Genomic DNA, 12448 nt, shown 5'->3' with positions numbered 1-12448 from the left:
ACTCAATGGCCCACGAAGCAGGGCCAGGCCTCCCATGGGAAGGCTTTTCTCTGCCTTCAAGAGGTCTGTGGGTGGGATGGGGTGCTGCTGGTCTGTGTAGGCTGTGGGAGAGGAGCCACAAGACTTCTGGTATTCTCAGCTGTGTAGAAAACCAGCACCTCAAAACAGACCCATATAACTTTCAGCTGCTTCTTTCAGCTCATAAATGAAAATCCCCCTACGAAAAGCCTGGGGCACCTTTGATCTTCCCATTTTGGTAACTCAAGAGAGTTTCAGATATGGACTCTTCTAGTGTCTCCAAGGGCTCTCCACCTTGCCTAAGAGCTGACACATGCACACTGCACTTACCAAGTCAACTGAGTAGGAAGGACTATTAGGGATACAGATCCTTCTTACCTTCGTGCCAGTGATAGGAGTGTGTAAGGGTCTTAATGCCAGCAAAGGGTGCAGGTGACAGTGAGGGTCTCAGCTCCAGCTGCTGGGACAGGACCGGTATGTATACCCCAGGTGCAGCTACTGGGGAAACCAGGATGAGTAAGGCGAGTGAGTCTTGGCACCAGCATGCTAAGGACTGCAGGTCACAGCCCACATGCCTGGTGCTGCCTGCTGGGGATCCAAAGCAGTTGCATCTCCCCCAGCCACCAAGGGGAAGTGCTGGGAGTAAGGGTGTTAACAAACTTCAAGGTGGTCTAGCTGCCAAGTAGGAGTCCCTGGGTCCAGGCAGGGTATCAGGCACAGGCCTGTGCTGGTATTTGGTGAGATCTGTGGGTGTGGAGTGCCTGTTGGCTAAATGTGTCAGTGAACATGTGTGTTTTGCTTGTGAGCAGAAAGCTGGACCAGCTGTTGTGTAGGACTAAGAGGGCTCAGGATATGGGGCAGGGTTATCAGCTGGACAGAAGGGCTGTGCTGGTACTCAGGGGATCTGTGAACCCAAGTGTGCTTTCACTACTGAACTTCAATCCTTATTGGCTGTAGAGGAGAAAAGGGACATGGCTGGCTGCACTCACGTTTTATGCAAATTGTGGTGGTACTACATAGATGTGCTACAGAACGCAGCACCTTGTCTGTGACAGTCTGCAGAGCTGGCCACATGTCTTTTTTTTTTTTTTTTTTGCGCATATGGGTATGTGTCTCTTGCAAATATGCGCTAGTACAGATCAGTAAGGAGAGCTTTTTTTCCTAGTAACTGTTTATGCTTTATTTGCTTTCCTAAAAGCTACTTATCATTTGTTCGCCAAACTGACCACAGGGCTACTCCAGCCTTCTGATGGATTCCTCCGTACCTTCGGAGCCAATGCCAAGCTCCTTCCTGGTGGTGACTCACGGGCTCCGCCATAGCCTAGGGCAGCCCCCGGGCCAGGAGCTCGCTCTCCAGCTGCCGCTGGGCAGCCACCCGCGCCCCGTAGACGAGGAAGCCCCAGGAAAGGAGCACCACAGCAGCCAGCACCTGCGGAACAAAGTGCATTGCGCATTGGCGGCGGCGGCAGCAGGTCTGCAGCCCGTTATCCCCCAGGTCCTGGTGCCCGCTGCCCTCACCCGGAGGTACACCCAGCCCAGCTCCCCCCTTCCCCCAGGGAGCAAACCCGCCCTCCGCCAGCCCCCCTGGCCGCGCTCCCGGCCCCGGCACGCACCAGGCGGCAGAGCGGACGCGGGTCCCGCCGCTCCGGTGGAGCCATGCCAGCCTCGCCCCCTCCTCGGCCGCCGCTCCGCAGCGCCGCCGCCCGCCGGTAAGATGTCGCCACAGCGAGCGGAAGTGACGCCATAAAGCAGCGCCCGCGTTCCGCTCCCGGCAGGCAGCGCGGCGGCCTGGCGCTGCCCCGCTGCTGGTGGCGGGGGGCAACCGTTCCCCTGGCAACGCCGCTTCCGCCGCCGCGGATGGCAGAACCGTTACGGCGCCTGGTGGAGGGCGCCCGCCGCCGCCGCCGCCGCCCGCCCGGGGAGGAGCGGCGGGAGCCCGCGGGCTCCGGGCGTTGCCGGACGCGGCGCAGGCTGAGGGCGGACGCGGCCCCAGCCCGTGCGGGGATCGAGGGCCCGGTAGCGGTGAGTGCGGCCGTGGGGCCGGGGCGGCGCAGGGCCCTCCCGGGGGCGAGCTGGCGGCTGCCGGTCCGGCGGCCCGGGGCGCGGCGCGGGGGAGCGGGGCGGGGAGGCGTCCCGCAGCGTGGGGCAGGTGGTGCCGCACCGGGGCGGCGTGTGGCCCGTCCCCGCCGTGGGTGCGTGCGTGCCCTTGTGGCGTCCCGCGTTTGGGCTTGTGATGGCCGCCGCGGCCGGCCGCGTCCCCGCGCTTGTGCCCCGCGTCCGTGCGTGTCCGCTTGCCAGCCTGACAGGCTTCGTGCCCGGTGTCCCGCAGGTGGCTACGACCTGCGTCTGGGCCTGCTGGGAGGTGGGGTGATGAGTTCTGAAGTAGCACGGTAACTTGTTTACACCGAATTATAATGTCTAACGGTAACGGTGGTACCTAAAATAACTTTAAGATAGATGGATTTATTACTAACCACGCCTGACAGCCTGACTAGACACAAAGGCAGCGTGTACCTGAGGATGAGTGTAGGAATGACACCTGGTGGCTCCTGCTTCAGTCATAAAACCAAACAATAATTTAGGCTGGAAGACATCCCTGGGGGTTCTCTAGTCCAGCAAGCCAAGTGTGGTCCAGCATGAGTGCGCAGCAAAACAGGGGCAGCGGGTGCAGGAACGGGACAGGTCCAGCAGAACTTGGAAACTGGTAGTTTAGTTCAAGTGCAGTTACTTGTTTTTACTTTGGTTCCTAAAGGACAGAATTAACAGTTCTCTTATTTTTCATATGTGAAAACTGGTCTCTTTTGGAAGTATGTTTTGGAGGGTACCATGTTAATTATAAACTACTGACCACATCAAAGCAGTTATTTATGAGTGGGGATGAAGAGAGAGTCCTGCCTGTTGTTACCTTCGTATGCGCCAGTGTGATTCAAGCTCTGTTTAAAACTTGCAACACTGAAGAACTAGATCTCAGTGTGAAGAGAAGCCAAGCAAGGTAGTTAGGTCGTGCTGCCTCTTTGTTTGGTGTTCTGTCAGTGCTGATGCTGGGTTTTGCAACCAGAAAGGTGACTGTTCTGGGTTTCAGTGTCTTGTCTGAGACTAGAATAGTCTTTTGTCTCTTTCTTCTGTAGAACATGACTTCAGCAGATAAGGATTTTTCAGAAGAGAGCGGCTTTTCACCAAAAGCCAGCACCAGCAAGCTGCCAACAGATGCGTCTCCTGACTCTAAATGCCCCATCTGCTTGGATACATTTGACAATGTTGCATATTTAGATCGCTGCTTGCATAGGTTCTGTTTCCGCTGTGTCCAGGAGTGGTCAAAAAACAAAGCAGAGTGCCCCCTCTGCAAGCAACCCTTTTTTTCCATTTTCCATACAATTCGTGCTGAAGATGACTTTAAAGAGTACATACTCAGCCCTTCAGAAAATAACTCTTTTGCCAGCCCTGATGGCCAGAGATTTCGTTACCGTACCACCATGACAGGGGAACGCCGCACTGGCGGTTCTGCTTTCCGAAGGACACTGTCCCCTCCAGATAATGGGATATTGTTTGAAGGATTGTCAAGTGAACCAGTGCGGCAGAGAGATGGAGAGATTCAGCAGATGATAAGGAGGCTGGCCTCAAGGAGGCAGGCTAGTGCAGAGGGCAGATCTATGCGGCAGATTGAGGAGGAGGACATGATCAACTTCCGCAGAGCTCTGTACCGTACTGGTGTGCGTATTCGTAGTATTCAGGATGGTGGCCGCTATCGAGACATTTCAGCAGAGTTTTTCCGCCGCAACCCTGCTTGCCTTCACAGGCTGGTTCCTTGGTTGAAGCGAGAACTTACAGTCCTTTTTGGTGCCCATGGATCTTTGGTTAATATTGTACAGCACATTATCATGAGTAATGTGACTAGGTATGATCTGGAAAGTCAGGCCTTTGCTGACGACTTAAAGCCATTTTTGCTGAATCGGACTGAACACTTCTTACATGAATTCATCAGTTTTGCCCGTTGTCCTTTTAACTTAGAAGCATACGATCAACATGCCAATTATGACTGTCCTGCACCATCATATGATGAAGGAAGCCACTCAGACTCATCAATTATTACAATATCTCCAGATATGGCATATTCTCAAGGGCCAGATAATAATTTGTCTGCTGTGACTGGTCTTGGTCAGGCCCCCTGGGATGATGAAACTCCGGGGCCTTCCTATTCCATTTCAGAAGAGGTTCGTGCAACCATGGCTTCTCCTCTGGAGATGTCAGAAAGTTCTGATGGGGACTCTGCTACAAAGAATCGAGGAACCAAACTGCAAACTCAGTTACAAGCTAATGCTGACTCAAATAATAGTGACTCTTCCTCAGACAATTGTGTTATTGTTCGGTATGTTAAGCCATTAGCTGAGAGGACACCAGAAGTGGTCGAGCTGTCCTCGGACTCTGAGGAATCTATCAGGGAAGAGAAGAGGGAAGATGTGAAGAAACAGCAGCCAATCCAGTGTGGCAGCTGGAGTGATAGTGAACCAAGCAGGAGTTTCTCACCATGTTCCCCCACATATAAGGAGGGTATCGGTAGTGGCAGAAGCTGTTTATCTCCTGCAGTTGAGAAGACAGAGTCAAAAGATGTTGACAAGAACAAATACAAGGTAAAAGATCTGTCTCCACAGAACTTAAGCTGGAGCCCCTCTCCAGGGAGTGACACAGTATGCTCCCCTTGGAATCACAGATGGTCCAGAAAGAGGAAGTCCAGGAGCCCACAATCGTGTTCACGGAACAATCGAGGTAGTCATGACCATCAGTCTAGGAGGGAGCGTCGTAGCAAAAGCCAATCTAAAAGGAAACGATCAAGAAGCAGAGATAGTAGCAAACACAGGAGCAAAAGAAGCAGCAGGAGGTCAAGGGCTCATGACACCAGAATCTCTCTAAAAAGCCAGAGAGACTCCCTAAGTCGTGAGAGCACGCCTTCCAGAGAAGCAAGCAGATCACGATCACGTAGCAAAGGCCACAGCAAAAGGAGATCAAGAAGCAGAGACAGTGATCGTTATTATGTAAGACACAATTATAAAAGTAGATACCAGTGGAGTTATGCTTTCTGTAGTCGAAAGACACTTGGAGATGGCTATGAGTCCTCCAGCAGGAGGAGGACTCAGTCTAATAACCTCTACTCAAGGCAATCTTCTAGTCCAGAATACAGGATACGATCATTTATTGAAAAGAGAGATCCACATACCCAGAGGGGACTCCATGAGAGACACTACTACTGTTATGAAAGATGCAGGTCAAGGAGTCGATCAAGCAACAGGTCAAGGACTCCTTCTGGAGGAACTGACAGAATGAAAAGTGAAAAGCCTGGTGGAAAAAGGAAGTACAAAACTCGCCACCTGGAGAATGCATTCGTGGAGAGCACAAGTATAGAAAGAGAAAATGACCCTAAGAAAACTTTCTCAAAATTCAGTGACTGTTACAAAAATGAAGATAGCCTTTCAGACAATCGAGGAAGCAGCGAGACAAAGCATAAGAAAAAGAAAAAAAAGATGAGGAGTCCAAGTGTGGAGATAGTCTATGAAGGAAAAGCAACACACACAAGACATCTTAAAAAGAAAAAGAAAAAGCATAAGAAGAAACACCGAAAACATCACATGAGTAACACGGCACATTCTTCTCCAGTAGTGATTACAATTGATAGTGATAGTAGCAAGGAGCCAGAAAGTACTGAATGTGACAGCAGTGTTACCTGGACCGGCACAACTCAGATAAATGAGAGGGAAAACGAGTCTCCATCTTCTTTTCTGGGAAGGACAGGATGTGAAGATATTTACAGAGTTGGTGAGGGAACTGGAGGAGCAGCCAAAAAATGCAGTATTCCTACCAGAAGGGGAGGTTTAGATGGTGACATTAAAAATGCTGATGTTGAACTTCGAGACACAGTAGCTGATCAGAATCTTACGATAGTGGATACCAGCAGTAACACTCCTCACAGGGAAACTGTAACCAGCTACTTTCAAGAAGCACCAGCAGCACCTTCTGGTCAGCTGCCTTCCCCTAGGACTTCCTTCCTAGAGCGTCCAGAGAGACAACCATTGATACTAAGACTGCCAAAGAGACTTGTCAACAGATCCTCTTGGTTTGATTTTCCAAAAGAAAAAATGTAGCACACTTTCCATGGAACACTTCTTAAAATTGTGAAGTTGTTTTAATTTCTTTTTTAACCTTGAGAACAAAAATACCTGATGTCGTTCCTGTATTGTAGAATATGTCTGGGAAATGTGTAAAACTTACAAATCTGTATGCACTTTTAAGTCAAAGAAGATAGAATATGGATAGTACATTAGATAAGTCTTAAAGTTTCTAAGAAGAATATTTGCAAGTTTTAATTTCATAAAGCCATCCTGTATTCTTGTAGTAGGTAAAATATATCCACAGAGTATTTCAAAGTTTTGTTTAAAACAAACAACAAAAAAGGAGCCCAAACCAAAAGCTAGAAAGTGCATTTTATGGGGATTGCTTATCTTAGGAAAAAGTGTTTAGTTCATAAGAAATTATTTAGGCTGAATTCTGTTGTTATTTTAATCTATTTGGTTTAAGCTGATCTCTGGTGAAAACCAGCGATTTCTATAAAGATCTTCAAAAGGACTTCCAGTAATGTGAAAGTGTGCTATGTCAAAATCTGAATAAAGCAATAAGACTGTTTTCTAAATGAATTTGTAAGTGTGGACACTGTACCTTGTGGACTGTGTACTTTTCAAACAGAAAATTTATCTTTCAGTTTTGGGTGTCTTACCAGTACAGACCATTGTTGTTTGTGCTGTCAGGAGTACTCCCGGTTGAAAAGGACATCTGGAGGTAATCAGGTCCCAGCCTTCACTGAAAGCAGGAACAACTTTGCTCAGGTTACTGTGATCACTGAACTGACCTGTTCAGTTTTGAGTTTTCCCAAAGCTGGATGGCTTCTCTGTGCTACCTCTTCTAATGTTTGTGTTTTCCCGGGGGAAACATTTTTTTTCCGAATGTCTTTCTGTTGTTGCAGTCTGTGTCTTCTACCTTGCATCCTATTGCTGTGCAGCTCTTGAGGGGCCTGTTTTCCTCTTCTGTATGGTGTACCACTAAATACTTGAAGACATTTGTTTTCTCTGTAGCTTTGTCAGTAGAACAGCTCCTCCTGACTTCCTTGCTTTAGACAACATTTACTCAGCTCAGCTCATACTAGATGTCCTGCTGCATGTATGTGCAAGGCACAGGGCTGAGGCAAGGTCTTGTTCTCCAGATCTGGGCCTTCGCTGCGTGCACAGCAGTAGCTCTCAGGGCAGATCCAGGAAGTTGTCTTTGGTCTCTCCTGTATTACTGCCTCTGTCTGCTGGTTTTGGCCTTGGCTGGTTGCCTACCAGATACCCACCAAGGTGCTCTGTCACTTCCACTCCTTCACAGGATTGGGGAGAAAATAAGATGGGAAAGCTTGTGGATTGAGGTAAGGACAGGGACGTCACTTAATGATTACCATCACAGGCCAAATGGACTCAAGGACAATGAAGTTAATTTATTGTCAATTAAAAATTGAGTATGATGATGAGAAACAAAGACAAAACTAAAATCACCTTCCCCTCCCTTCTTCTCAAGCTTAGCTTCACTCCTCCATTCCTAATTCTTCTACTTCTCCTCTCCAGCAGTGCAGGGGCATAGGGAATGGGAGTTGTTGTCACTCTGTAATACTCATGTCTCTGCTGCTCCTTTCTTCTTACACTGTGCCTCTGTTCTAGCATGGGTCCTTTCTACAGGGTGCAGTCCTTCAGGAACAGACTGCTTCAGTGTGATCCCCCCACAGGGTCACAGGTCCTGCCAGAAAACCTGCTCCTGTGTGGGCTCCTAAACGAAGGCTGCAGCTCCTGCCAGGAGCCTGCTCCTGTATGGGGACCCCATGGTCTGTAGCTCCATCTGCTCTGGTGTGGGGTCTTCAACAGGCTGCAGTGTGGATATCTGCTCCCACTGTGGTCCTCCATGGGCCGCAGGGAGACAGCCTGCTTCACCATGGTCTTCTCCAGGGGCTGCAGGGGAATCTGCTCTGCTATCTGGAATGCCTTCTCCTCTCCATCTTCTCTGACCTGCAGGGCTGTTTCTCTCTTGTTTTTCTCACTCCCAGCTCCTTTTCTTAAATATGTTTTCACAAAGGCAGCACCAGCACGGCTGATGGGCTCAGCTGTGTCCCACAGTGGGTCTGGTTTGGATCCAGCTGGAACTGTCTCTGTCTGGCATGGGGTTCAGAGGCCACCCGGCAGCACTCCCTGCTACCAAAACCTTGTAAACCCAGTACGCTCTGGTTTAACAGATGTTGATCCCATGTGTCAGCTGTTAGTTGATTGTGCAGAGATAGTGATGAGCACATCTGACAGCACTGGAGACTCACTATCTAAATCCCAAATCAAGTCAGTTCAGCAAGCTACTGAACATGTGTTGCAGTCTCCTTTGTTACCTGCAGTTGGTGGTGATTTCATAACTGTTCTGGATTAATGAGGTGACATACACACCTTCTAAGGTTTTCCTCACTTCCAAGGGTGCTGTTCTCCCTGGAGCATGGGATATTTTTCGAGAGCTTGTTGAGTCAGTTGCTGCAATGGCAGAGAGATGGAAGGATTCGTATGAGAATGAGTGTTCTCACAGAGGGTCAGGCTGGTGTGGAAGATCAGTCTTTGGGGCTGGTAGGAGAGGAGACCGTTACTGGTGTATACAGAGCTCTGTATTGCCAAGGTCTGTCTGTCCAGTGTTACTGACCACTGATCACAGAACTGGAGGCACGACACCCGAGGGAGGGGAAACTTCTGGTACCCAGACCTGAGCTTCCACCATCAGGGACCTTGCCAGTGTTATGGAGGAGGTGCTGTCCTCCTAGACAGCCGGTGTGCTGCTGGAGGGACTGAGGTGAGCTTTATAGCTTCCCAAGCATGATGGAGGAGGAGGGAGCAAGGCCTGGCCTAGGGTGGGGAGTGGCCACCACCCTGCCTCCCCAGCCCTGGAAGAGGGATTTACACATCCCAGGCAGGAAGCTTGGCATGTTCAGGTAGGTGGCCATGGAACAGGCTATTGTTATTGCAACTACACTTGCCAGGTGAATGATCTTAAAAAAAAAGTTATTTCACCACTCTGCATCTTTTTGCCTCCTACATACTTCATTTTCACCTTGGCTATTTGAGTAAAGAGGACAACTGGCCTGAGTGCCCAGCAGCTTCCAGCAGGAAAGCAGGCTGGTGGCCCAGCAGAGCAAAAGGTGTCTGCTTGGATAACCACTCCTGCTTTGGGAACCTCATCCCTCCCGAGCCTCTGTCCTGCCAGCTGAAGACCGGCACACCAGGGTGGGTGTGAGTGGGATTGCACCCAAGGGTGTGCGAGTGTTTCCTCTGGTTTCCCTTGTGCTCTGCACATGCTGCTTTTCTGCCTCCATCAATTGTTCTTAGTAAGACAGTAGTTCAGGTTGTTTGTATGAGACTAGGTATCCCTCTGGGTGACAGCTGCAGGAAGATGTCCTAGATCCAAGGATCAGGACAGACTAGTGAAAGACTGAAGCAAACATGATTTTTTTCAGGACCTCATGCCTGCTTGTGAGAGCCTGCCCATAGAACAGCAGCTGTAGGGAAAGCACTCTTTGGACAGCAATCCCACCACCAGGACACAGCCAGGAGACCATCGAAGTCAGGTCCCCTGGGGCCTGGGAAAGAGCTGGACAGTTTGCTGTTGCCTGTCTGCACTGCTTTCCCCTCTGGATTGTGGATGTGTGTGTACCCTCCTGCTAATCCCGGAGAGTGTGCTCCACTCCTGAATTTAAATGGGATGCGAAATGTGTGAATGGGACAAGAGCCCCATCACTGAAGCGTTTGTGAGTGCCTCAGTAAAGCCATCAACACATTAATATTCAAAGTCATCACCAGGTCAACCAAAGGCAAGTGCTTCTGGGGGTTGCAGCTGTGTAGCTACAAGTAGGAGCAATGAGTGTCAGAGCTGCAGCCCACCCTCCTACCTATCCCTAGGGAAGACAAGAATTAGTTCTGGCTCTCTGAGCAACTTTATCCCAGTGACAGGCAAGTGGAGGAAGAGGAGGATGACTTTTCAAGGAAAGAGACATGTTTCTTTGAGAAAATGGGGCACTGTGCCCCATCATTATCAAATTCTGCTGCCCCAGTAAACCAGGGGCAGCTGCTCCCTGGAGCTAGAGGCACAGAGGTGCCCAGTTCTGCTCCAGAAGACTTTGAGAAGCTTCAGCAGCCCAAAAGATTTTGGGAGCAGGCAGCACCAGTGATCCCCCCAGGCAGGGCAGGAGGGGTTGCTGAGGGCTGAGCCTTCCAGCCACTCCTTCAAGGCTGGCTTCCAGGTCTGACCAGGATGAGAAGCTGAGGGGCAGAGCAGCAGTGTGCTTCCTCCTTCCCAGTCACCCATGAGATCACTTTTTAGTCCTTGTTAATTGGTGGGCTGTGAAATGCCCCACTCCCAGGATGTGACTGAAATTAAATGCCCCAAGAAGCCCCTCTGGTACAATTCTATAGCCTTTGTGCTTCAGGCTGAGAGACAGGGACAGCTGCCTGTCCTTGGGATGTAAAGCTGACAGGGACTTCTGTGCAGGTACAAGGCTGGACCAAAAGCAACAACAGAGAGTGTCATCATATGCCCGTAAAGCAGCACTTTGTGATACGCCAGCCTTTCCACCACTGCCGAGGAGAATAGCCTGGACATCCTGAACCCTGTGTCCATCCTGAACAAGGTGACTGACTGGCTGTCTGACAGGTCTCTACCTGGTCCCTCTGCTGTGGTCCCCTCCTTAGTGTCCTCTTAGCAGACCCAGAGATAGCAGGAAAGAGTTCACACCCTGCAGCCTCTGTACTAGGGCTGTGTGCTGGTGCTGTTGGTCTAAATTCAGATCTGATTTTGTGCTGGAGACAGAAGATTCAGAAAGACAAAGAAACTTCAGCACTGTTAGTTGATGTTATCCCACAGCTTGACACAGAGGGCCGATTCTGGGATGCTCTGGGGCAGCAGGTTCATATCTACTGATGTCCCCAAATGCATTGCTCTCTGCTTTTTCCCTTTCCCTGCCTGTATGTGAGGTGCCAAGCCAGCCAAAGTGGAGCTCAGGGGATCTTCCATTTGCACAGAAGCAGCTTCACCTTCTTCAGAGCCTGTCTTGGCTCTGTTGGACTAGATCACTTGAAGGCCTGAGAACAGATATCAGGGGAAACCAGTTACACTTTTTTTTGTTACTGCTTCCTCCCTAGAATTTTGGCTTTGCTCTTCAAACCCGAGCTCCTCCTCATCCCTTTAAAAGAAAGGTCCCCTCTGAAATGGCAGAACAGTTCCTGCTGAGCTGAACAGTGTACCCACAAGCATGCTGGCTCAGCAGGTGTCAGCAGGGTGCCCTGGCAGCCAAGAGGGCAAACCGCACCCTGGGGTGCATCAAACATGGCATAACCAGCCCATCAAAAGAGGTCATTATCCCGCTGTATTCAGCGTGGGTGGGGCCACACCTTGAGGACTGTGTATAGTTCTGGGCCCCACAATTTAAGAAGGATGTGAAGGTATTTGAATGTGTCCAGAGGAAGTCAACAAAGCTGGTTGAAAGGGCTGGAAGGAATGCCCTGTGACAAGCAGATAAGGACTTTAGGTTTGTTTGGTTTGGAGAAAAGGAGGCTGAGGGGTGATCTCATGGCTCTTTACAGCTTCCTGAGGAGGTAATGTGGAGAGGGAGGTGCTGCTCTCTTTTCCCTGGTATCTGGTGATAGAATGTATGAGAGTGGTTCAAACATGTGCAGGGTAAGTTCAGACTTGGCAGTAGGAAGCATTTCTTTACCAAGAAGGTAGTCAAACACTGGAACAGACTTCCTAGAGAGGCAGTTGATTCTCTGTGCCTGTCAGCGTTTAAGAGGCATTTGGACAATGCCCTGAATAACATGCTTTGACTTTTGGTCAGCCCTAGTGGGGTCAAGCAGTTGACGTACGGAATTAAACTCTATAACTCAAAAGTTATAAAGTAGGTATGTTTATTGCACGCAGATGCACGGGGGATCACTCCACCACAAGCGTGCATGCCCAAAGTGACGAACCATCTCATATCTATACAATAAAACAAATGAATGTTCAATTGATGCCCATACATATTCGTTACCTAAACCCCGCCTACTCTTGCTTCGTATGTTAATTAGCTTATCAGTCCTTTGCCTGGAATGTGGTGGTCTTGCAGGTTTGCAGCTAATTCATGTCCTTGTCGGCCATCTAGCTTTCTTTAGCGAGGAGATCTCTAGATAACATTAGAATGTTTCTCATCATTTTTATAAATAGCCCCTTTGTTAGAGGAAGAAGAGTAGGTATTTCCTTAAAACTATACAGTTATGTGACCAATCACCATACCTACACTCCTTGAGCAGACATATACAATCACAATCGATGTTTATTGTCCCTATTTTGCACTATTTCT

General features: G+C 49.6%; 1 protein-coding gene and 1 long non-coding RNA gene across 2 annotated transcripts; one reads left to right on the top strand and one right to left on the bottom strand.

Moving 5' to 3' along the window:
- Positions 1-1167: 1167 nt before the first annotated feature.
- LOC129734756 (uncharacterized) lies at positions 1168-1756 on the bottom strand. Its single transcript, XR_008730341.1, has 2 exons — positions 1632-1756; positions 1168-1447 (listed from the first exon to the last, which is right to left on the bottom strand). It is a non-coding gene; the product is annotated as an uncharacterized LOC129734756 (long non-coding RNA).
- Positions 1757-1782: 26 nt separating this feature from the next.
- Positions 1783-6701, top strand: TOPORS (TOP1 binding arginine/serine rich protein, E3 ubiquitin ligase). The gene is made up of 2 exons (XM_055699603.1): positions 1783-2040; positions 3147-6701. The coding sequence occupies exons 1-2, from the start codon at positions 1876-1878 to the stop codon at positions 6150-6152; spliced, it is 3171 nt and encodes a 1056-aa protein (XP_055555578.1). The 5' UTR covers positions 1783-1875; the 3' UTR covers positions 6153-6701.
- The last annotated feature ends 5747 nt before the right edge of the window (positions 6702-12448 follow it).

Source organism: Falco cherrug, chromosome Z (assembly GCF_023634085.1).
Source record: "Falco cherrug isolate bFalChe1 chromosome Z, bFalChe1.pri, whole genome shotgun sequence".
Lineage (NCBI taxonomy): Eukaryota > Metazoa > Chordata > Aves > Falconiformes > Falconidae > Falco > Falco cherrug.
The sequence above is the reverse complement of the archived record's forward strand: the minus strand, read 5'-3'. Positions and strand labels throughout refer to the sequence as shown.